At 34.5% G+C, this 25,785-nt stretch overlaps 1 protein-coding gene across 1 annotated transcript in view; it reads left to right on the top strand.

Moving 5' to 3' along the window:
- Positions 1 to 25,270, top strand: part of LOC100542849 (TBC1 domain family member 5) — a 48,911-nt gene extending 23,641 nt beyond the window's left edge. Inside the window, exons 4-11 of the mRNA XM_019616782.1 lie at positions 9,253 to 9,361; positions 11,147 to 11,236; positions 11,333 to 11,404; positions 13,487 to 13,554; positions 18,050 to 18,152; positions 23,428 to 23,516; positions 24,993 to 25,043; positions 25,132 to 25,270. Of these exons, the coding sequence (XP_019472327.1) occupies positions 9,253 to 9,361; positions 11,147 to 11,236; positions 11,333 to 11,404; positions 13,487 to 13,554; positions 18,050 to 18,152; positions 23,428 to 23,516; positions 24,993 to 25,043; positions 25,132 to 25,270 (721 nt within the window). The remainder of the gene's footprint in view (positions 1 to 9,252; positions 9,362 to 11,146; positions 11,237 to 11,332; positions 11,405 to 13,486; positions 13,555 to 18,049; positions 18,153 to 23,427; positions 23,517 to 24,992; positions 25,044 to 25,131) is intronic.
- The last annotated feature ends 515 nt before the right edge of the window (positions 25,271 to 25,785 follow it).

Raw genomic sequence — 25,785 nt, 5'->3', positions numbered from 1 at the left:
GTTTCAGTCTACTCTGCTTAAAACAAATTGGCTAGTGGATTTTGCTGCAAAAGAGACAAGGCCTTCTGTGGATCTTGATAGATGTCATGATTGCAGAAGGCTAACAGATACAAATTATATGAGAAATTTTCATTACTAAAGCTGTTTTAAGTTTTTTCAGTTTATTTAGGAGAAGAGGGATGTTTTAATATGGTGGTGTCATCTTAGAGTGTGTGGTTCTTGCTTGCATTGGTCACGGCACAGATTTAATGCTGCTTATGTTCAGATAGTAAGCATTTCCCTCCAGGTCATAAAGTTTCTAAGTAATGTAAGTGAAAAGCATGTGTGAGTGGCACATATTCCTAAATATTCTGCAAGTTTGAATGCAGCCTGACTGGTCACAAAATTTTCTAATTGATCTTCAGTTTCTAATGGAAAAGTTTGTACTCTTGAGAAGATGCCTTACTAATAAGATGCTATGGAAATTCTTTGCTAGAACAGTGTTATCAAAATTTGAAGTTCAGCATTAGAAAAAAAAATTAAAATAGACATTTCATAATGTCTAAGATACTTTGGAAATTGTGAGTTTCGGTGTGCTGTAATATTTCATTGCTATGGATGAAGCCTTGTCTGGATGTGAAAATTGCCTGGACTTTGCCAAAAGGAAAAGAAAAATAAGTGTGGATCTCTAGTTTCAGTATCTGCAATGCAGTGCCACTGGAAAGTAGAAATACTGTCTTTCTCTTGCCTTCCCAAGGGCAGCTGACCTTCTCCTCGCCAAAGAGGTGAACCCCTTGCCAGCACATATGACTACAGACTATTACATTAATCTGTTTAGCCTCAGTACCAGCTGCTTGCATGTTTTTAATTATCTTATTAGATGGTATAACAGTGACCTATGAAATAAAATGAAGGTGAGTATTTTTTAACTTTATTTTACAGGCTATTTTTCTAAATATATTTTAATGACCTAATTATGACTTTTAGGGAGAGCCATTGATGCAGACATTCAATTTGGCTGATAAAATCTAACATCCCAAGGACACTTATTTTCTTCCAAGGTGGATTTGTACATTAATACTGCTTCTAATAAATAGATAGCCTAAGAAAAGCTCTCTTTTCATACTTGCATTGTTAACTTACTGTATGATTCAGAGACCCCTGACTACTATGCTGGATAATTTCTTACTACATCTCTGCACTTTTATATAGATTTAATTTCTACCCGACATATCAAGATTGAGTTCATTCGTGTGTGGCTTAATTCCATGTTTAAACATGTAAAGATTGCACAAAGTTGTGGGATATATTGTCAATATATATTCTTCCTTCCATTGATATTTAACCTAGGCAGCAGATTTGGTATAAGAAATACTTTGTTGCTCCATTTTCTTACCCTGACTTCTTACAGATATTGCTTGCCAGATGTTTTCTCTCTGACTGCAAAAAGGCAATGTGGTCCTGCTGGCTGAGGCATGTTTCTTGTGCACCAGCCAACAACAACAGGACTGATTTTGAGCATAGAGAAGAAAGACAGCAAAGGGTGCAAGCTGTTTCTCCCTGTTTCCACTTCTTTCCAAAAGTGGATAGTGAAAGTAGTTTGACTCTTTTTTGACCTATGGCTTTTCTTGGCAGCTGAGAAATCACTACATAGCCTCTGTCCTTATATGCAAAGGAGTAGGCAATATATTCCTCCACCTTGCAGAAAATTCTTGTTTTAATTTGATAGGAAACAACCTTTTCCCATCTACACACACCTATTAGTCTTGTTACTACAAAGGTATGTTTCTTTGCTATTTTACCTTTAAGATATCCTCATGCTTGTATAACCTATTTTTCCTGACTTTATACACTATATGACCACACATAATCAAGAGCTAGAAAAGGCAAGCTCTTTTTTCCCTTTGGGATTTAAAATATTTTAAGATTCAAAAATTGTAGAGTGAAAAGTGAGACACTTCTGTTCTGTAAAAACAGTTCTCAGCACTTAGTCTTTCCACTCTTTCCACAGTGCGGTAGTGAATCTGGCATCCATGTTTGTTTTGTCTCACAAAAACAAAAATTTTTCTCAGGAAAAATTTTTGGACAGCATCTTGGTTGATACCGTTTATTTGCAAAGCGTTTTCACTACAAGTCTATTTTGTCTGAGCCTCTGAAACTCATAATGATTATATTCTGAATGTGCTTATAATCTTTTTCTGGATGTAATGGTCTGTGCCAGTAGTCTCATTTTTTTCCTGTTTGTGAAGAAGTTTGCAATTCCATCTTGCAGATTTCTTATTTTCAGCAAGAGAAAGTGACTTCTTGTACTGATAACAGTTTTCCTCCAGAAGCCTTTTTTCTTTCCAAATCCAAGAAGACCACTTTAGCACCTACTGGGAGCTTGGAAGATTTCCATTTTCCTCTGAATTCTTCCAAAATTAATTACTTTTCCTGTTCAAGGGCCCTTATACAACTTCTTGTCAGGACTCTTCTGCTGGATCCTGCTATCGAAAGGAATTTGCTAAGAAGTTATTAATACAAGTAAGAAGAAATAGTCGTTGAAGAATTCAATCCCTACAAGCAATATGTGTTGTCTAAGATCCAGACATTTTGGGAAATATAAATTGTGTATTTTTTGAGCTTGTGTGTGTGTTCATATAACAAGGCTGCATGCATGTGAACTAAAAAAAAACTTGTGGAGATGTGGTTAGCTGCATGTCTAGAAGGGAGAAGTAGCAAATTAACACTAGAAATATGAGTTAGACTGAAGCAGCACAAATAGTCTATTTTTAGCCTGAACAGTTACTAGAAAGGTAGATGAATTATCAGTTAAATGTTTAAAAATTGATCAGATGCTTCACCTTCCCATGTTTGCGTCTCTCCCTTTGCTCTAGTGGAAGCGACCTTGCTTCAACCATGTGCTTGGATATTAGCTGACAGACTTTGAGTGACATGGTAAGGACTGCCATGCCCAGGTCAGGAGATAGAAGTCTACTCAGGAGACCTAGAAAGTAAAAAAAAAAAGAAAAAAAAAATGAAGCAAGGAACTTCAAAGGTCCTGGGGGCATAACTACAAGGGTTAAACTACAAGGCCTGGAATGTACAACTGGCAGATCAGTAACAATACGTATTAAAAATAGAAATAGAATAATAAAATGACCGTAGTGCAGTTCCTGCCATTGAACATGATGTCTAAATTTTGTTTTGTGGTTCTGTAAACATGTGAAGAAAATAATGAGGCTATGCGAACAAACTGGTGAAATTGAGACTTACAGCTGGCTGTAAGAGTTCTTGCCAGATCATAGAATCATAGAATCATAGAATCCTTAGAGTTGGAAAGGACCTTTAAAGGTCATCTAGTCTAACTCCCCTGCAGTGAACAAGGACATCCACAGCTACATCAGGTTGCGCTGGACTTGATTCAAACTCACTTTGAAAGTTTCCAAGGCTGGGGCATCAACCACATCACTGGGCAACCTGTTCTATTGCCTCACCACCTTCACTGTAAAAGGATCACCTGCCTTGACCTGCTGGTCACACAGCCCACAGTACAGTTGCCTTTTTGGGCCGTAAGGACACATTGTTTGCTCATCTCCAGCTTGCTATCTACCAGTACTCCCAGGTCTTTTTTGGCGGGGCTGTGCTCAATTCTTTCATCCTCCAGCCTGTATTCATTGTGGGAGTTGCCTCTACCCAGGTCCAAGACTTTGCATTTGGATATATTGAACCTCATGAGGTTCACTAGGGCCCAATGCTCAAGCCTGTCTAGGTCCCTCTGAAAATGACATCCCATTCCTCTGGTGTGACACCACAACCCACAGCTTGGTACAACAGCAAACTTGCAGAGGGTGTACTCTACCCCATTGTCAGTGTCACTGATGAATATATAAGAGTATCAGCCCCAGCACTGACTTCTGGGGAACACCATTCATCACTGATATCTATCCAGACATTGAGCCATTGACCACCACTCTCTGGACTCAATTGTGCAGCCAATTCTTCATCCACTGAACAGTCCACCCATCAAATTCATATATTTCCACTTAGGAGAGAAGAATGTGGGGTACCATGTCAAAGTGACTCTTTCTTTGTCCATTGATGCAGTGACACCATCATAAAAGGCCACTGAGCAGGTCAAACAGGATTTGCTCTTGGTGAAACCATGCTTGTTCTCCTGTACTGCATCCCAGTCTTCCATGTGCCTTAGCATTGCTTCTACAAAAGTTAAAGAAGACCAGGGTTAGAAGGGAAGTGTTGTCTCCATTCATGATCCATTACAGAGATGAATGAAAATAAAGTTTTGAGTACAGAGTTCTGTGCCCGATGCAGTGCTGCTGCAGGTAGAGATTTGCTGACCACAAAGACTTTTATCTCTTCTCCGGTCTACATTTGCACGCATGCTATCAGCTTCTATAACATTAGGTTTTTGCTTATGCTAAGGAAATGATTTTTATTCATCCAAACCTTTTTAACTCTATGTTAGCCAAAACTAAGTGAAACTTTAAAAGCTTAGAAAACCTGGCCTTTCAATTTTGAGCCTGCTAGCAGCGTGGCTATGAAGAGCAACATCAAAAAATACATATATTTTCCAAGAAGAGCAATAAGCTTTCACATGAAAGCATTCAAGTAGATTTTCAGGATATCAAATATAAATCTGTGTATTTTGGAAATGTTTATGTTTTAGAAACTTTCTGCTTATTACTTGACGTTACATTTCAATTGCTTTTTTTTCAGGTTTTTGTAGAATAAACTCTGTTTTCATTACATTCCTGGCTTTTGCTTCACTTTTTTCTCAAATGTTCTTTTTATGGCCTAATAAATAATACAAACTATGCATGCTTCTTGGATATATGCATCATGTTTGAACAGAGCTCTTGCATCTGAATGTAAATATTCCATTCACTTATTGATGTTCCTATCGATAAAGACCTCATATTGCAAAACATATCACATGATAATTAGAGAACTTTTCTTCTTTCTGATGGCCCGTTAGCCTGTTTCTTCGTTGGGTGTCTCCCAGGAACTGAGTTTGGGTCTCAGCACTTTAAAAGGTACATTCAGAAGATAAATATGTGAGACAAAATAACTATACACACTATAATAAGTTATCAGGTAGAGGTTTCTTCATTATCTGTTGTTTCGAATGAAATTTCAGTAATCATGGATAGTAACATTAGCCAGTAGGTCCTAGCCTTTGAGTCCCAGAACATAATCTTTGTGTTTTTCAGTGACATAGATTTTAGTTCAGTGTGCTTGTTCCTCATTTACATTTCTACATTTTTATGAGTTTTAGTGCCTTCCCTGGTGTTTGATGTTGTTTGAACATCATAGTACAAAAATATTTTTATACTATTGTTAAACTTTGGAAGACTCTGCATTTGTGTGCATCAGCAGCAGTATTTCATAAATCAGTATGTATAGAAGTTAGCTGGCGTTGTTTGCCATAATATCTGTGCTGTATCACTTTTCCTCTTTTGTCTTCCTTCTGTTTTTGAATAGAGTATTTATTTTGTGAGCTTATGTGGGCTAAGGTTTTATTCTGCATATCTGTTATTGGTGTATATGATTTACCATTATGATGCAGATTAAAATTAAGCAAAAGACCTTGGGGCTGATACTCCACTATAAGCTCTCAGTGGAAGAATGTCTTTGTTACCTATACCCCAAAATTCCCAAAGCTCAGCATTGCCTCAGTAAAACTCCAGGAACTGTTATTCCAGAATTATTTTCTAGGTTTCTTGTTCCCTTCCTTACAGTGTATAGTCAGACAGTGACTCTTTGAAAACTTCAGAGTTTTTTCTCTCAAAACCTAATGTTTTTAATTGTCTTTACAACTGTTATAGCTCCAAAATATATCCTAAGACGTGTCCTGTTGGAAAGAAAGAATAAATATATATGGTTTGCTGAGAGATCAACCTCATTTTGTATAAGGAAAAAAGTATGTGTGCTAGAGCAGACCCCAACATAAAATTAATTCACAGACAGACTCAAACTCTGCCATGCTTATGGTAGAAATGTGTGTTTCAAGAGATCAGAACTAAGAAAAAAACCCTGTGGAACAGTAGCCTTCATCCCCTCCATTTTCCTTGGTTTTTCATCTAAATAATCCACCTGTCTCAATAAATATTTTGCATTGAACTTTCACTGCCTAGATACACCACATGAAATTAAGTTTTTTAAAGGAACATTAATCTAATTACTTTTTTCCCCATAGGTTTTACATTATTAAAAGTTTACAGTATGTACCACAACCTATTAGACTGCATGTTTAAACAAGTGAAAGTATAAAATAAAAATGTATACAAAGTAACCAGGAAACACTAACATTTATATTTACCTATATTTTAATTGTACAACTTAAAAGTGCTATTATAACACATTATTATGCATTCAATTTTGTAGTTTGATTAGAAACAATTGCATGTTCTTATTCACAATTTAAGTCACTCCAACTGACTGTAGAAGTCTCTCACTTCAGTGAAGCAAATGGGATGTGGTAGATTTGATCTGCGATCTTTATTGCTCATTTCCCTTTGACCGATAAGATTTCTACAAGCCTGGGTTAAAAAGGCTCAGAGACATTAGTTTACAGAGAGGGGCCATATCATTTCTGAAATTATTCTTTTAGAATTGAAAGCTTGTTGATATTGCACGGTGTTGCCATTACTGAAACAGTCTCTACAATTGCGAGGTTTCATTTATTACTCTTAATTCAAAATATCTGAGAAGCAAATTAGTGTGCTCTTCAGAAAGGATTTTAGATATCATTTAGCTTTCCTAAAACTGAGGCAGATTCCAACTTCTATTTACACAAAAGTCTTTTTTTCTGTCACATATAACTTTCCGTTTTAGTTATCCCAGCAGCCAAGGCAGGATGGAGAGGAGATATAATCTTGCCAAATTTCTTTTGGCTGTTTTAAATGTAATTTTGTTCAAAATATGTTTGGAATTGCATTAGAAGTTTCTTTTAAAAAGCATGTCATCTGCACTAATACAATTTAAGAAGTGTTGAAATTACTGTATAGCAATCACTCTCAGCAGTTAGTGAAAAAAAATAATCTTTTTAGGCTTCTTCCTCTTCATTCTTTCTATTTGCAGTTGTACTGGTTCAAACCTTTTACTGACTCAGCTGACATCCCAGTATTTTGAATGACTTTGTAGAATGTGGTCCACTTTTAGAACAATGTGAATATCTTCAGAATTTGACCTGTTTTGTGCATAGGGGAAAGCATCACTCTCAGAGCACTGCTACCTTAGGGAGGCAGCTTGGCAGAAGTTATAATGGCCAATGATGCTACAAAATTTACAATGGCAAATGAAGAATATTATACATGATAGAAACAGGAGGGTTATTTAGATAGGCATAATGTACTGTAGTTACTGAAGTATAAATGACTATCAAAGAAAAGGCCAGATTTTTCTCAAGCTGTGTCTGCTATATACCATACGCTGTATTTAAAGGAGGGAGAATTGTGATAAACAATCATAGGCAGCTCTCTGCAGAAGATTGGGATGTAGAGGAGATATGGAAGCAGTGAAATGAGTAGACAGGCTTTCTCACTTATAGACCAGGGGATGTGGCAACAAGGAAGGAAGTTGCCCCACACTACTGTAGTTACTAGTGCTATTTTAGTCACTTGGGAATATTGGTAGCAAAAGCTAAAAGCAGCCTTAACCTCTGCAAACTAATCCTGCTTCAGTCATCTTTGTTCTTATCCCGAGTACGCTTGCTTTTCAGTGAATTAATAATCAAGATCTGGGAACAAACAACCATTTTTTAGAAAACTGTAGAATCACCAAGGTTGGAAAAGACCTCCAAGGTCATCTAGTCCAGCCCGTGTTGGTCCTGGCTGAAAGGTGACGGTGCATTTGTAAGCACAAGTCTAGTCCTAGCATGGATGATGAGTTTCCTCCTGTCTCAGAGGAGCAGAACTGTAATGGTATGATCCATTCCCAGCAACTGTATCTTATAATTCTTTTTCAGAAACTGCACAAGTTCTATCTAAAACAAGGTTTAAAAAAAGTCTTCCTCACAACTCAGTTTATAAGGCTGAAAACTATCTAAATTTGGCTTGCATATATTTAGGGCAGTTTTTAAAGCAAGAATTTGTTACTATTTAGTATAACCTATTCTGTGACTTTAACTGCTAAAGAAAGTGTGGTGAGATCTTACCCTGGAGTCACAATAATAGTTTCCCTCTTTCTGCTTTCATTTGGTCTCCCAGGGAGAAGTAATAGTCTCCCTTGTGACAGTCAGAGAAGGAGATGTTCACCTTAAGGACATGCAATGAAAATAAATCAGAAACACATTTCCTTGCTCATAGCCCAGCTCTTTGCATTGCAGTTGCCATTAGAATTTTAGAGAGGATGGAGAACGTCTGTTAGCAAGTCTAGGGGCACCAGGACCATCACTTGAGCTTGTACTGTTCTTGAGAGTTGTTTCAGTAGAAGGTGCAGGAAATATAGATTTAATTCTTTTATTCAAACTCGGTAGATGGTTTGGGACAATTAATTTCCAATTGTTTCCCAGTAGAACAGATTTACTTGTATATTAATGAGGCACAGGTGTTAGGCCCCTGGTGCCTGCATGCCTGGGAGGCATATTTAGGTTGTTTATCTAGTCAGCCATAGGTACTGCAAGGTACTCAAGCTTGCCTTTAACAGTTTATACAGTGAAGGTTTTTAATTTTTGATGTTTTTTAAATTTGCTAGCACCTGTTAAAATTTTAAAACTGATCATGTAGAAAGAAGTAGGAGTGATTTCAATAGTAAATAGCACTAAATGTTAAAGAAAGTCATCTTCTATTATGCTTAACTGCCCAGCTTGACATTAAGAAGAAAAGAAGGTTCATTTAAGCAAATACGTCATGTGAGGAGCTAATACAGTCAACAGTATACTTTTCTATTGCATATTTTTGGAATAGGTACTTCTTTGTCTAGAGCTGAAACATGAATGTGCTTATATTAATATTCATTTTTCTTGTTTATTCACTGAACTGCAGTACCAACATTTTAGAGGAAATGGAATAGCCTCCATAGACATTATGAATTTCAGTAGCTGGCATAATTATAGCGATCTACATATTCATTAAATCCAAAGAAGAAATGTGTCCAAAAAGACAGCCATGCGTTTAGAAATCGTACACAACTAAATATATACATTTTAAAACAGTTGCTTTCCTCTCCTTATCCAAAATTGTGTAGTGTCATATCGTCCTTAAATCAGCTGTGGTCTTTTTTTCTTTTTTCTTTTTTTGCATAAATGTTCATTCCTTTTGCTTTTGAACACAGTAAAGAATGGGAAGAACTATTTGTAAACAACAATTACTTGGCAACTATACGGCTGAAGGGGATTAATGGGCAGCTGAGAAGCAGCAGGTTCCGTAGTGTTTGCTGGAAGGTAAGAAGAGAAAATATTTATTTACAGTTTGTGGTTGCAATATATCAACACATTACCTGATGCGCTGGAAGATTATTGATGCAAAGAATCATGAATTTTCCAACAGACTTCATCCCAATGTTTTCCTCCTCGTTTTTGTAATTCATAGGACATTTGCTAATCGTATTGAGTTGCCTTAAAGCTGAATTGTGAGTGATAGCAAATGATTCCTTGGAAAGACTATCTTTGTGTTGGGTGTTACATTTAAAATTGAGTACAATACAGCCATTTCTCCTGTCAGCATCTGCACATTTAAACTATGCAATGGAAGTAAAAAAGTTTCTCTGAATTTATGTTTCATGGTATGGAAATTTGAACTCCTTTAAAATCAATTGGATGCTTCTCCTAAAACTTCTTCCCAGAGAAATGAGAAAATGAGGACCAACCCCTCTTGTAATGACTGGACAGAGAAGGCAGAAACACAAAAGATCCTTAGAGGTTCCTCACTACGTTTTTCAATAGTTGCATGGAAAGGCAGGGAGGAAAAGTACAGTTGCACTGAGGTGCTATATAATGTTCAGAAGAGCTGTGTTGCACTGGCATCAGATGTAGCTTTGATAATAGAGAACATTTTTCCTGGTAGAGTTGCTCTGTGTTAACATCAATAATTTAAATGGCCTCACTTGGAATTTCTCAATCTTGACTTTTAAAAAGAAAATTGAAATACACTTTGTTTATTAAATAAACAAATTTCAAAAGCTTCATGTATGTGTCATTGAACAAATTTAAAGATAATGAAAATGTTTTCTTCAGAACAGATAAGTATTTGCCACAAGCATTTTTGTAATTAGTCTGTTCCTTCTTGTGCCTCTAAATTAAAAGGCCTCAACTCAGAAACCTAAAGTAACAGGTCCCTCACTATTCACTGATTAAATCAGGCATTGGTTTTCTTCTAGAAATTAGACTGGTTTTATTTGTATGTCCTGATATGGGTTAGAACTCTGTTTTAAATTGTTTATTTTTGAAGATAAGATCATTGCTTCCATTAAATACATATTTTTCTGAAATACATATTTTTAGCAATTTGAGAATGAGTTTTTTTGGTCAGTATTCGCTGTTTCATAACCCTTTATGATATGTACATGAAAGCATGTTTTAAAAACGAAGAAAACACTTACTTTGCTTTATTTTATACGCAATTAAATATCATTTTCCAATAGATGTTTCTTTCTAGCCCCATTTATACAGAAATCTGAAAGAACTGAGATGTAGGTATTCTCAAGGATTTTTTGCACAATTAAATCTTTTAAGTTTCTCACAGAATTGTATAATGTATTTCTTTATATAGAGTAAGATTTCCCCTTTCCTCATTTCCTAGGCATAGGAGTAGTTAGTTTCTCAGCACTCGTGCTTGGTTTTAGGCATGTCACATCAACTCCTCAATGTTATGTAAATAGCTCTAAGATTTATATATTCGTTTTTATCCCTTCTTTGTATTTTGTTTCTGCCTTGGAAGTCATAGTCATCTCTACTGGAGCTGCTACAGCTTACAAACTTGAGTTTGTGGTATCAATACTATTTAATAATTTCTGTTGTATAATAGAACTGTCATTGTTTCTAGCTTCTTAGTTTATTAACTGGAAAGTCCTAAAGTCAGGATTATTCTATAGGTCTTTACTTCCTTCTCCCTAATTGTAGAATATTTGTCTTTCCTTCCTTCTTCAGATTAGGCTATCTGGTAGGATTTATATGGAAAGCTGTATTACATTGATTAAATTAATTGGTTTTATTTTGTTTTGTTAATAGTTGTTTCTAGAGGTTCTACCCCAAGACAGAAGTCAATGGATTAAAAACACTTCAGAATTAAGAACTTCATATAATAAGATAAAAGAAATCGTAAGTTGGTATAAAATAGATTTTCATGATTTCATGTAGGTACAAATGCTTGTAGTATAGCGTAGGAGGATTTAATTTTTTTCTGTTCTTATCCAGCACATTACAAACCCTCGAAAAGCAGGACAGCAAGATCTGATAATCAATAATCCACTCTCTCAGGATGAGGGGGTAAGTTAACTCTTTGTTCTATCGATGTATTTGCTGCAATTATCATCATCATCATCATCCTGACATCTCTAATAAGAAAGCAGAAAGTATTTTCAAGGTTGTGACACTTCACTGAGAGTTTAATTTTAGGCAACTTTATTTTTATACGTTGCTTTTTTACTCCATTTTATTATATGTGAAAAGATATTCAGTACGTTATACATCATATCTTCAAGCATGTCTGCTAATGACATTTTTTTTAGCTTCTTAACCATTTTTGAAAGTTTCGTTTTTTTTGGGGGGGCGGAAGCAAGTTTTCGTAAAAAACTTAATGTGATTAAAATAATTTGTTTTGCAGTATTTAAGATATTTACATCTAGAAGGCCTTTCACAGATCTCTCTGATGGAGGGGTCCTACTTTTTTCAAAAGCAGAAGCTCATATTTGTTTGTATTTAGTGTAGTTCTCTGTTTCATATTTAATGCAGAAGGAGAGATGTTTGAATAGGTTTGCTGAAGCACGGAAGCTTTGATCATAGGGACCTTTGTGGTTCTGCAGCCACTATGACTGTACATTCCATCAAACCATTCTTGAACGCAGTTGTACAGAAAGTTGTATCACATGTAAAAGATTTAAAGTGGTCTTGTTGTAGTCTGTGACAATACTCAGCAACACAACCTTCTTTCTGCCTGTGATTATCTTTTGAAGAGAGAAAATAAAGGTTGACATGGCAGGGACATAGACTGTAAAACAAAGCCACAGGACAAATCAGACATAGGGATAAAGAGCTAAGCGCCTTTCAGTCTCAGAAGTGACATAACATTTTACCCTTTTGTGTCCTGGGTTTTCCTTCCTTTTTAGCAATCAAGATTCTGTTTCGTTTGTATTTTGGTTTGATGAACCATTTGGATAGGGGAGGGAAAGAGTTTCAAAATGTGATCTAGGTCCAATTAAAAAGATATTGCCAAGGATACGTAATAGTTTTAAAGTTTTTTGTTTTCTTCACATTTTGTGATGCAAATATAGATGCTAATTAACATTTTACTTTCTGTTATTTTATCTTTCTTCTGCGAGCTAACACTTATATACTTTCCCTTTTCTTGCTGTGCAACTTAAGCCAATCAATCGTTTACAGAGAAAGAAAAAATTCTGGAAGCATTGTAACCACTCTTCTTGTACAGTATTGCATTCAATGATGCTGCTTCTGCTGCTATCTGAGAGCATAACCTAAATGAAAAGACTGCTATAGATTTTGTTCCTTCAATACTTAGATCAATATGGCCAAGCTACCAATTCTACAATAGGATAGGCTTTATTTACAATACACTTTCTCAGGCACACAAACAACGTTTGCTGACACCTTGCAGGTTAGCTATTGCAAAATATTGCTAAGCAAGCCGCGGAAACAAAAAAGAGATAATGGAAATGATCATAAATACAGATACAGAAGAAACTAAATGTGCTTCAGACTGTTATTTAATAATTTTTATGTTGACACTGAGCTTCGAAGATTCTGGTTTTAAATATAAGAGCCTTTCTAGAATAGCCAGTTTTGTTCTGCTCTATTTGTACAATTAGAATGGTATCATTTTCATAATAGGTATTTAATCATCATACATTTCTTATTTGATTTTTCCTTCACTAAGACAAAGTAGCTTGGTTGCAAACAATTTCTTAGCACGGAAATTATTGCAGCTTCTAATTAGAGTATAGGGACTCTAATTAGAAGTCCATAGGAGAAATGTAGCACAGTGAACTGGACCTTCTTCAGTTCAGCTACTGGTTCTTGTGAGTTTGAATTTACTCCACTTTACTATATATTCTTACAAGTAACTCACAAACTTGCAGTCTTCCACCAAATTATTACAGTAAGCAAGGAAGTGGGATCCATGAACTTACATGTCTTTATCCTGATATAAACTGACTTTCTAGGACACTGTAGACAAGTCACTAACATTCTTTTTCACCCCAAAAAATTAATCTGCATTTCCAGGATTGGTGAGGATTAATTAGTTAATATTTGTACGGTATTTTGTTGTACAAAGCAAAGCCTTATATATTAGTACAAGCCTTTGTTTCATATAATTATTTTTCCTTATTTCAGAGTCTTTGGAATAAATTTTTCCAGGATAAAGAGCTTCGAGCAATGATTGAACAAGATGTAACAAGAACGTATGTAGATTTTTAAAGAAATTTCTAAATATAAATGTAGATTCTGCATTTTTATGTGGTATATATTATATAGTGTTTTCTTGACTTAAGATAGTGTAAATGTCAGGATTGTTGAACATGAATGTGTAGAAACATACATTAAATGTATAAAAATACAGCTTTCTTGGAGTGAAGAATGAGAAAATTGAGTTAAACGTTAAACCCTGGAGATTTATTGGTATCATTGAAGAAAAGCTCTTCTAAATTAAGATATTAGGAAATGTATTACTATATGAAATTTAAAATAGAGTTTTCCACGTGAAGCAGAGAGAAGGAAAGAGAAACAGAAAGGTCTTTTAACTAAGTTATTATCATAATAAAAGATTGAACAGATGAGTTTCTGTAATTCTTAACACTTAATTCAATCAGTAACAAAAAAGCAGTGTGAAATTGTAAGGAAAATGCCATTCGTATAGAGAAGTTAAGCATTTCTATTTTAATTATTACTTTTCTATTGTTATTTGTCACATATGCCTTTTGTCCTGTGTCTGTCTTTCCGTCTTCCTGGCCCTTAGGTTATTCCTGTTTGGTAACCTTTCTTCAGATAGAACACTCTGTTCCTGAAAGCATTTCTTTTTAGAGTTGTAGCATTGACTGATGTTTAAATCTAATTATGTTCAATTACTGTTTTGCTACCATTGAAAATTTTACTGTATGCAAACACTTTTTATTGCAACTTGAAAAAAGTGGTGATAGTCTTAGACTGTTCAAATCCCAAGCTCACACATTTTCATTTACAGAAACAAAGTCAGGCAGAAGAAATCATTGCTCTCTGGTTTTCAGAGATTTTACATGTCTGTCCCTAGACCCACTCTTGAATGCTTTTTTGCCATGAGATGTATAATTAAAATCTGAATACGTTTTCATGTACGTTCTCACAGATGGCATTTTTTTGTTTGTTAAAGGGAACAGTTCAGGATGTTCTAAGATTAAAATATATACATATCTAAAATGTAATTGGAGAACGAAAAGTTGTGTGAAGGGTATGTTTCATGTAAGATCATTTTTAAAAATGCATATACGAAGTCCAAACTCTCTCTCTGGCAAATAGTAGAGTGAGTAATGATCAGCAATGCCAATAATAGATACCAACAAAATGTTTATTTATTAATATTAAATATTGTACTTGAAACAATAGCAGAATATATGTCATAAATATCAACATAAGTCAAACTAGAAGCAAAATGTATTAGTAGCATGATATTATTTTGCAGAGCATATGCATTTGCGTACACTATATACTGTATATATTTTATATTTATCTGTTATCATAAAACATTTTATGTTTATATATAGATAGATAGATGTAAACTAGTATTGTTGTAAGAAGTGATAAGTTCTATGTTCCTTGGCTCTGTTTCTTGTCTTCAACGTTGTACTTTACATTTCCGTTCTCTGAGCAAATTTCTGGAGTTATAATATAAAGATTTGGCAATAAATTTCGTGCTGTTTATTATAATTTAAAATGCTTATTATATTCAATTATCAACATCAACACCTTCTAAATTGTATTTATTATTTAAAATATAGCTTTTTATTCTTTGTCAGTGAGTTCAATACTCCATCTAACGGCATTAACTTTACAATGCTGAATAGTGTGATGTAACTATTCACACAGTATCAAATCATAGAGTTCTGTCTTTAGTTGAGAGCCTCGTTTCTGTCTGCACCCAAATTTCTTTTAGAAAGTATTTGTGCGTCCTTTTATTTTGTTGCCAACCTAAGTTTCTTCATTATCAAAGTTTGGCTGACACCCATGGAAGGGGCTCCTAAGTGGATAAAACTAATGTTTTAAAAAAATAACTAACTCACACTGATCTTCACTTTCAGAAATTAAGGATTTGAACACACTTTTTTTTTTCTTTTTAATTAGCAGCTAGGATGAAACATTTTAGTCAAATTCCCATTCCCTTGTGCTGTCTTTCTCAGAGATATAATTAAATATAATATTCTAGTATTCATAGAAAGTTCTATTCTTGCCTTGCCTGGCTTGAGGATACTGTATTTCTAAAACAGTGCTTTAATCATAAAATGACATTCTCCATAAAAATCCGTCCTGAACTAAGAGTTCCCTCATGATCTCTTGTATTTACATTTACCATAATTAATATTTCAGCCAGCTTATTCATGAGTTTTTTATTATCCTCTCTGTCACAATCTCTGGTATTACTAGATCCTCACAGATATCTCTTTGTATTTTTGAGTTTTCTTTGTTAGTCTTCTCTTTCTAAAACTCATAGGGCAGGACTGAATTACAGTCCTTCAGAAATAATCTCTTCAAACCCCTAAATTATGTCGATTGCCATCTGCTGTAATGCACCTTTTTGGTCTCAGCTGTGTCCTTCCTCTACAGTAATGTGATTAGTACAAGTGCATACAAGTATCCAAATGTTGGTCTACCATTACCCTCACCAGGTGCCAGGAAAATGTTACACAATTCATCCCAATGCCTTTCTCAGTACTTCCATGTTCTGTGTTCAAATCATAATGTCTTCTGTGCCGTGGCTCTTGCATCAGATCTTTCATCCAAGGATTTCAAAGCACCTTTCTAGCTGTTTCTGTGCTTCCTTGTTATTACTTCTATGAGATGACCGCAGTATTTGTTAAAACTCGTAGTTTTATTGCATGTAATCTGTTGTAATTTCTTATGTTTTTTTCTCTGTGATAGCCTTACTAGAGTCTTAATAAAACTGGTGTAAAGTTTAGCACTGTAGCTAAGACCTTGGAAACAGGCAAGGCAGATGTTTCTTGAAGAAAACTTACCTCCAATCCATGTGACTTAATTTTAAAACTGATAATATTATAACCTTTATATCGGAAGTCTATTCTGAATCCTAACATTATTGTCCAACTTTACCTTTTTCTTTTCTTTTGTTCTACCTTTCCAGATTTATTTTTTTAATTTGCTATTATTCCACATAGTTGGATATGATTTGGAGTGTTTGCTTTATAAAATATTTTTACCATCTAGTTACCTCTTCAATAAGCATGGAAACACTTTTGTTTGTGCACTTACTCACTCATTAAAGTGCATCCTGCATAATCAGTTTATTTCCTGCTTCCAGCAGTCAATGAACAGAATGTTTTGTGAAAGTAGCTTCAGAATAGTTACAGGTTACAAAAACTTGTATTTTCCTGAATAACAGGATTTTCCCATAAGCTTTTTCTCCCTTTCCTCACACTAAAACTACTTCATACCCTGCCAAAGTATCCAGTGTTTTTGTAATTTTATTAGAGAAAGCTGCTAAAGACAATGAAATGGGTAATACTGTTACATAACCAAAGATGCCAGTAAGATATATTGTAGCTTTCTTGGAGCTGAAGAAAATTAGGTTGCCAGTTTTCATGTCAAGTGTGAGATACTTCATTAATCTTGCCTTTAATATGCTTTTAATTTTTCAGATATTCATACAATATTGGAATTTTATGTGTATGCTCCTTCTGGAACACTCTCTTCAGTTTTATTCTAGAGTAGAACTGGAAATTCTATGAATTTCTTTAATATATCGTAGCTTTTGTACTCTTCTCCTGCACAGCATTGATCTTAAGAGGAATGAAGAGCGGTTCTTGAAACTGCAGGACAGACTGATGATCCTGTTACAGCTAACAGCCCAACATAGAAGAAAAAAATATGAGAATTTCATATGAGCTGTGATAGTGTCTGTAGAGATTTGTTCTTCGGTGCTTAGATTTACAGTACCTGAATCAAATTAATCACCAGTTTTGGGAGGGAGATGGTGCTTGGGCATTGGGCTTTTCTGATCACGCATCCAAAAGTTTTAGTTTTGGTACTGTGAGACTGACAGCGTTGGTGCTTAACTTGTTAGTTTTGGGATGCTGTGCTTCCTGGGACCAGAGCCATCTGGTCTATTGGGTTTAACAGTACACATTCACAATCTTTTCTTCAGGATCATTTCGGCATACTGGATCTTTGCTTCAGTCACTGCCTCTTGTTCTGTCTCCTTTCATTCTGTTTCAAGCCAGCTTGTGTTCATGACATGGAATTTGAGGAGCAAAGGATCTTGATCCTCCAGGCACCTGGGAATGGACTCACAGGGAGCACTGTTTTATTTGGATTAAGTTCTTCAAGTTGTTCATGTTTTCAGTGGATTGGTGATTTGAGAAAAGCTGGCAGTTAAAGCAACCTGTCATTTCATTTCATTCCAGCATCTCTCTAGTTTTCAAAATGATGAAAAACATTGCACATTTGAATATAACCACTGATATAATCGTGTAATAAACTAATATATATTAAAGAACACTGGTCAGAAATTTAGTTGAAAAACAAATAAAATAAGTCCTTCCAAGTATTTGTATTCCAGCAGCACCCACAATTTAAAGAGATGGGAAAACAGACAAGAGAGATTCTGTCTTACCTAAAAATATTTGTGGAACACCAGTGGCTGAGATTTTCTGGGCTATATTGTTTACTGTTGTTGTATTTCTTCATTTTCAGTTTTCCTGAAATGCAGTATTTCCAGCAAGAGAATGTGAGGAAAATTCTTACAGATGTTCTGTTCTGCTATGCCAGAGAAAATGAGCAGTTGCTCTATAAACAGGTAACGAAAATATAGTACAGGTGGCATTCATTTACTCAACATTTTCTGTATGGTTTGACAATAATGTAGTTCTGTTGTATCTGAAGTTGTATCCTAATGCTATAGTAATCAAAGAGCTGCTTGTCAGCTGTACACTAAGAAAAGTTACATTGAATAACATATGCTTTTTCCTCACAAGGCAGTCCCTCAAATTGTTTTCTTTAAGGTTTCTTAGTCATCTAACTTCAAAATCCTTTATAAACAACATCCTCTACTTCAATGCTGGTAAAACAAAAGAATAAAAACAAGCTTTCTTGATATGCAGCAGCATTAAAAATGGCACTGAATAAACAAACAAAACGAACAAAAAAAAAACTAGTAAGGGAGTTCTGAAAATTTACTACTTTTTTATATAGTATTTTAAGTTCTTCCTCAAAGTGATAGTGCTATGCTAAATAAAAGATACTCATGCAGCAGCCAAATGCAGTGCAGTGATAAATGTCTATTGACTGAAGAAGGGTGCTGACACATACCACCTTTATGGCATTGCCATAAGATTCTGCTCGCACCATTTTTGTCAAAATGGTAAAGGTAGCCTTTAAAACTTCACTGAATATATATCCAGATGGGATGAAAAGAAATTTAATATTTCTTCTGAATTTTGGAAGTGAATATGAGCTTGGTACTAAATTAGTGTAGCAAGACCAATATGCAAAATTAAAGATGTCAGTATATTTGTATTTGTTTCCTCAGGCTATTAACTGTGGGGAGAGTATGGACTGTCAAACTGAGGGATACTGTGTACATGGACAAAGGCTAAACTGTAGAGCAGCAAGCCTTAGGTAGGACAAAATCTTAAGTAAATGTGAAGACTTTTATAACACGCTATATGTTCTCAGGCATGGACTGTGACCATCCTGTCCCTAGCCAGGAAATTTGTTGTGGTTCCTGACATGACCTACGTGTGTGAATTGAAGGAACAGTTACTTTTATCAAAAATCAAATATATAGTTATCAAACATGTAAAATCTCCATGAACCAGTTACTTTGTATGTTTGACAGACTGTGAGCAAGGAAAAGTCATGCATAATAATAAGAAAAATAAGATTAGTGAACTGTTTTGAAGGGCACTCCTACAGGAAATATTTCAGCACTATTCAGCCTCCTCTTTCTAGTGAATGTAGGCTGGAGTACTGATGATGGGAAAATGGAAGAACACGTTCTTGCTAATGTAGTCTATCATTTATTGAACAAGAAGTATTATTTTACTCTTTGATATGACTTAAAAGGACTTAATTACCCTCTGTTCGTATTTAAAATCCTCTTGATTCCTCACCAAGAAATAATACCTTTCTACATAAGGATGGAATATTTAGCCAGATCAAATTTTAAAAAAGAAAGCCCTGAGTTTCATCACAAGCTGTTAAAGCTATTATTTTCTACTAGGTGACACCCCGTTTAACATAGACCATATTGTTAATAGTTATGGGATTTTATTGAATTAATGAGACTGTTATCATGTAGTAGAATGTCTTGCTGAGTTAATTGAAACTGCAGAGATTATATAAATGGTATTAATGAACTTTGACTGCCTGATGCCTCAGCTTTAATAAAGACTGCTTGGTGGGCTAAATGAACATAGGCAGATAAAAGAACAGGTTCAATTTTGTGAGCCTACAGGCTGTTGACAAAGAAAACTTCTTTACCTCTGTTTTCAACTGGTGTTCGTTGCATCAGTAATGCAGTAATTTCAGGAAGGTGTTGCTACAGGACAACTACACTTTACCATCTTTAAAGCGCATAAAATGAAATAAATTTGGATTATGAAAAACGATGTATTTATTATCTCCGAAGTGATTCGTTGTACCATTCAAGTCTTATGGTGCTGTGCCAAGTCCACTAAATCGCAAATGATTGTGATTTTCCTCTTTTTATGATTATGTCACTTTTGTCATGTACTTTCTCTTTTTCTTTCTTCATTCTAAAAGTCCCTTTTTTTTTACAGTTGCTGAGCTTCTATTGGTAACAATCCTGCTTTTTTGTCCACAAGTTCTTCCCTTTTAGATATCATTTATTTTATGATCATCAGTACCCTTCTAAGAATTAGCTAGTAGTAAACAGAATTTGTGGTGGGAGCAGGATATATCTTTTTCTCTTTTATCAAATATCTATGCAGTAGTCAGCCTTTCTGTCGTACCAGTTTGCTTGGTTGTTTTTACCATTTACTTACCGTGATGAGGTTAATTAAATCAAAGCATAGTGTATTTTCTTGAAGATAACAAAAGTTCATCAGTAAAGGATCTCTTCCAAGATGCTTTCTCTGCAGTAGCCAGAATGCAAAGCCTAAATTCTGAATTTTGTCTTCGTATTCAGTACCCATCACAGGACTGGTCCTGTTGTTCTCTTGCACTTGTATGACCACATGCAAGAGCTATATTTGCTATCATCATTATGACACTTGACAGTAAATGACAACTTATTTCTGTTAACGTCTGTTTCTCTTCCAAATATTTGAAAAAAGTTCTAGTTTCTAGAGAATTTGCATTCTATAAAGAGAACTAAAATTTACAACATTTTATAGAAATAAATACATAGCACCAGTATATATTCTTAGAAGAATCAGTGTTTGCTTAATATGCGTATATACATGAAAGTTGTCTTTGTAATAGGCTTTTATGTTTTTTGGCCATCATGGAGTAGAATTTTATTTGCTGAAGAAAGAGGCATTTCTGTCCCTAGTCAAATAGAACAGAATGTTGGGAAACTGTATTAGAGATTTTAAAGACAGAATCGTCACTGGGATCATTGAATTTTTAAATAGCAGCTGTAAATGCAACATTTAAATAGAATAGTATATTGTACTTGAGAATGAGTAAAACTTATTATTAACACTTTTCTGTAAGACTGGTGCCAAATTTCTGGTCATACTCTGAAAAGAAATAGGGACGATTAAGCTAAATCACTAGGCTGACCATTATTCACTCATGATTTGATTAACCTTAGAGAAGCCAATATAATTTTGAAGTGCATTGATTCACTTTTCATAGTAGAAGTGCTGTATTTCTGGTTTTCTTTCTAAACCATAGACTGCACTATGAAATCAATATTTTGTTGCAGCTGGGAAGTGTCATAAAATTATCTGAGCTCTGTCAACTTATTTATTAACACTAAAGAGTTTTAGTAAAATGCAGCATTGAAAAAAATATGTATATGCATATTACATTGGTGGCTTTTCTTGCCAAGTTAAAAATCTCTAAACATTTGAAGTATTCTTGTAACTGAAAGATCAGAGGTATCTTTTTGAAATCCTGATATTTCATCATCTGTTTGTTTTGTTTTTGTTGTATGTGGGCAGCCACATTAGGATTCTGCTTTATTATATAGTTGATACATTATTATGTTGGAAGAATGTATGATGTGCTTTTATCTTTTATAACTAATTCTTATTTTATGTCCTCTTTCTTTTTCTTCAACTTCTGTGTTTACAGCTTAGGTGATAGTTTTATTAGACAGTCAAGTTTTTAGCATTTCCATTTCTCTTATTTCAAGTTAGTACGTGAAGGTGAATAAAAGAGTAGACGTGGAGCTGTTAATTATCTGAGGTCTGTGAATATGTGTGGAAGTACAGCTCATGTTATCGACAGTTTGTTTAAGTATTTTTGCCATTTCTATTTATCTTTTAATTGTGGACCTATCTTCCTGTCTCTCCTATTTCTTTCTTGGTACCACAGTAAGACTTTCAGAAATCCGAAGCTCTCCGTTTGTTATTTTAAATATATTGTTGTGTTTGGGAATTTTTTATATTAGCTCCCGAAATCAAGTGGCTACATGAAAATCTTGGGTTTCACCTTTTTTTGGTTGTTTGTTTTTTTTTGTTTCAATTGAATTTCTATTTAGCCTTCATCTTTTGAAGATTCAGAAATCAGAAGGGAAAGAAAAACTTCAGTCTTCAGTAGACTTGCTGATTTTAGCCTTGCCTAGTGGCTATTGTGGCAGCCCTACAATTGAGGCCCTTTGAAGCAGTGTCAGTCCTAAGAAATGGAAATTTTCCCAGGGTTTCAGCTGACAGCACACAAAGATATTTACGTCACCACCACCACCTCTTTTTTTCCTCATAACTGCCAAATATTGGAATTTCCTCCTACAAACAAATGAGATTCACTAGCATATAGTAGAGATAGATGGATTGATAGGATAGACAATTGTCTTCCACATTTGTCTGAGCCCTCTTCTCTCAGCTCAGTTTGTACTGCCTAAGGGAAATCTCCCAATATTTCCAATAAAAGTCAAAGGGTATTTTTCTGGTACTGGATCTGCCTAATATGTATGATGCTGGCTTTAAATGCTGTCCAGTCACACTTCTACAGCTGAGACCTGTTGGGAGAGTATTCCTAGAATTCAAATCATAAGCTCTTTAAGTGAGATCTTAATAATATGCAAAGATACTGCCCAGAGAATCCCAACAAACAAAAAAAGTGAGATTTGCAAAAATTCTGACTGTGGTAGAGGCACAAACCAAGACCATAGCAAGTAGAGGAAGAGCCAGTTTCGGAATCCAAAAGTTCCAGACAATGTACAAGATTTTGGAGGCTTAAAATCCTCCAGGAATGGGGGATCCACAGCTTCTCTGGGCAACGTGTTCCAAAGCATCACAGCCTTCTGAGTAATACATTCTGTACATAAATACAGGTCTGTAATGGAACAGTTCCAGATCTCCTATACATTACTTTAATAATGAGCTTATTTTTAATATTAACATAATGACTTTTTAAATGCTATATTAAAAAAAAAAAGGTGAAAAAGACTTTGTTTTTCATGTCCATAGCAATGGAATTTTAATTTTTTAATTACCCAAATAGTTGCCCTAACCTCTTCTACTGCTGTGCTGGTTTTGGAACATTATCAAATAAAGCACAATTATAAATTTTTGTAATTTGTCCTTATTGCAGATCTTTGTACTATACATTATTATTATAATTAACATAAATAAAATTTATATTTATGAATATAGATCTTGGAGCAAATTGCCAGGTGCAGGGTTGCCTACCATTGCCAATTTGTTGTCTGTTGTGTTAGAAATAGGGAGAATAACTTGTTTTTTCATATTTTAGCAGAATAAACACTTGTATTTAATCAGAATTTAAAATAAAAATCATTGCATATAAAACGATTTTTTTAAGAAAATAAATGGTCATGCATTTAGTTCGCCTGCTCCTGGTGTTACTGGCTGCTTGATGCTATGCATTATGAACATGAATTAAAAGTCTTACTATACTTTGCATCTTTTTATGTTTAGGGTATGCATGAACTCTTAGCTCCTATCGTCTTTATCCTGCATTGTGACCACCAAGCTTTTTCACATGCCAGTGAAGCTGCACAACCAAGGCAAGCATACTGTTTTATTCTTAAAGTATTAAATATTTTTCTTCTTTTAATAAAATACATAAAGTTTGCTGGACTAGAACATATAAATATCTGTTCTCTGATTATTATTTATAATTAAGAAATGGACCTAAAAAAACTGTTATATCTTTGTGCTTTTATGGGAATGTTCTTATTTCATTTTCCTTACCACAGCTTCTGAAAGGGGTTTTTGAAGTGTAGACAGTGGTTGGTTCACAGCTATTAGCCAGAGAATCCAACAAACCTAAAGGAAAACCTTAATCAAAAAGGTTATGTACATACCGTTTCACCTCATTGTTTCTTATTGCCAGAAAAAGCTTAGTATTGTCTGCAGATAGAAAATGGAGTACAAAAATAGTCTTAGAATGCACGCATTAACAACTTTCTTTCCTTAAATCTTAAAAGACAAAATCAACGATGTAGATAAGTTGCTATGATTGATATTTCTTTCAGTATCTGCAATATTGTAGCTGCAATACCTGACTATGGTTTGTCATGGTAGTAACATTAAGTTTAGGTATTGTTTCTCCATTTCAATCAAGCTGTGTGTGCACATATTTATTCACTTATGTGTAAAGTGCTACATCACATATGCTTGTCTGCTAACCAAATTCAGATGGTTTTTTTCTTCCTTTATACGTAAACTTTTAAAGAAAACCAACAAAGCACTGATTCCCTTCTTGAATCATTTGTGATATTTGATCAATTTCTTTACATTTGTCTTTTTTTATTATTGCCTAAGGAGTCTACTGTTGAAGAAAAACCAGTTTAATTGCTTGTGCTATATAATATTGTACCCCACAATATGATTGTCCAAACGTAGTATTAGTATAAGGATGGAGTTTATTTACAAGTATGTATTTTATTCAGTGTGTGTCTTCATATAGCCTGAAATTACCTAGAAAATGCTCTTCACTGCAAAGTAACTCAAAATTACCATATGTTATGCAGAGCATTCTGTTCTACTGCCACTGACAAAGTAAAGCTACACAGCAAAATAGATGGAAAAGAGGTGCTGTCACTGATTAATTGCTGTTAAAGTACAATAAAATACAGGCTATTAAAACAAAATAAATTAATGTTTTGATACTGCATATTTGACCAGTAACCATATTTTTTTTGTTTTGTTTTGGACAAACAGTGATAGATTGTGCAGCAATCAATTATTCTAGATCAAGCATACTCAAATAATACATTGTGACATTCAGTAATTTGTTATTTGGAATAATTAGATGGTTACTTCATTGTAGTGCAGACAAGGCAGCTAATTTGTTTTTGATCTTTATAAAAAGGAAAGACTTCATTTGTTCAATGGAGTTGCTCTTTTTAATTAAAAAGGCTAGTTTTCTCATTTGCTCTTTATATGAAAGTTAGCTTATAAATACATAGCATTACATGCAGAACACTGACCAAAAATAAACATTCACATTTAGATTGTTCACTGTTGATTTTTTGCAGTGAGGAAATGAAAGTTCTTTTGAATCCCGAATATCTGGAACACGATGCCTAGTAAGTTTAAACAACTTCCTTTACATTTAATTTACTCCTATTTGTAATACATTATTTAAGACCACGTTTCTGGATTTTCCCCTTTCAGTGCAATGTTCACACGTCTTATGAAGACTGCAGAGCACTGGTTTTCAACTTTTGAGCATGACAGTCAGAAGGTAAATATTACTTTAAAAAGTCCTGTTTTTATTCTTAAGCAAATGTGGTTTTTAATGTCATTGAAGTAATTTGAAGATGATAATGTATTTTCTCTTATAGCAACTTTTTTTCTCTTAACCATCTCTTTTTGTCAGTGATTTTCTTTTCCTTCTTTTTTTTCTTCTTGGCCTGAGCATGTTCCAAGGGAATGTCTGTGCCCTTAGATCACGTGTAGCTTTTCACTGTAGTTAGTATGCTTCTTCTTTTCACGGAAAACTTTTTTCTATGTATAGTTCTACAGAACTTTTTGTTTTCTATTATTTTTCCTGTCCACTTTGAACTCTTTGCAGAGTCATCTAGTTCTTGCCTGTAACCATTTTTCATGCATGGCAGATTTAACAATTCCTTATGTCCTTTTTGCCTCAGTCAGGTGCTTGAAATTTTCTTCAATTACATTTTTTCTATTGTCACATCACACCTGCAAGAGGAAGGAAGAGGTGACCAGATTCACAAAAATTCTCTTTCCCTTTTTATACCTCTCTTCTTTAACCCTGAAAAATGTTTTTTTGCTGACGTGTAGATAGAAGACTCTAGCAAAACATCC

The sequence above is a fragment of the Meleagris gallopavo genome, chromosome 6 (genome assembly GCF_000146605.3).
Source record: "Meleagris gallopavo isolate NT-WF06-2002-E0010 breed Aviagen turkey brand Nicholas breeding stock chromosome 6, Turkey_5.1, whole genome shotgun sequence".
In the NCBI taxonomy this organism is placed as follows: domain Eukaryota; kingdom Metazoa; phylum Chordata; class Aves; order Galliformes; family Phasianidae; genus Meleagris; species Meleagris gallopavo.
Note: the sequence above shows the minus strand (reverse complement) of the source record. Positions and strands in the feature narration are given on the sequence as shown.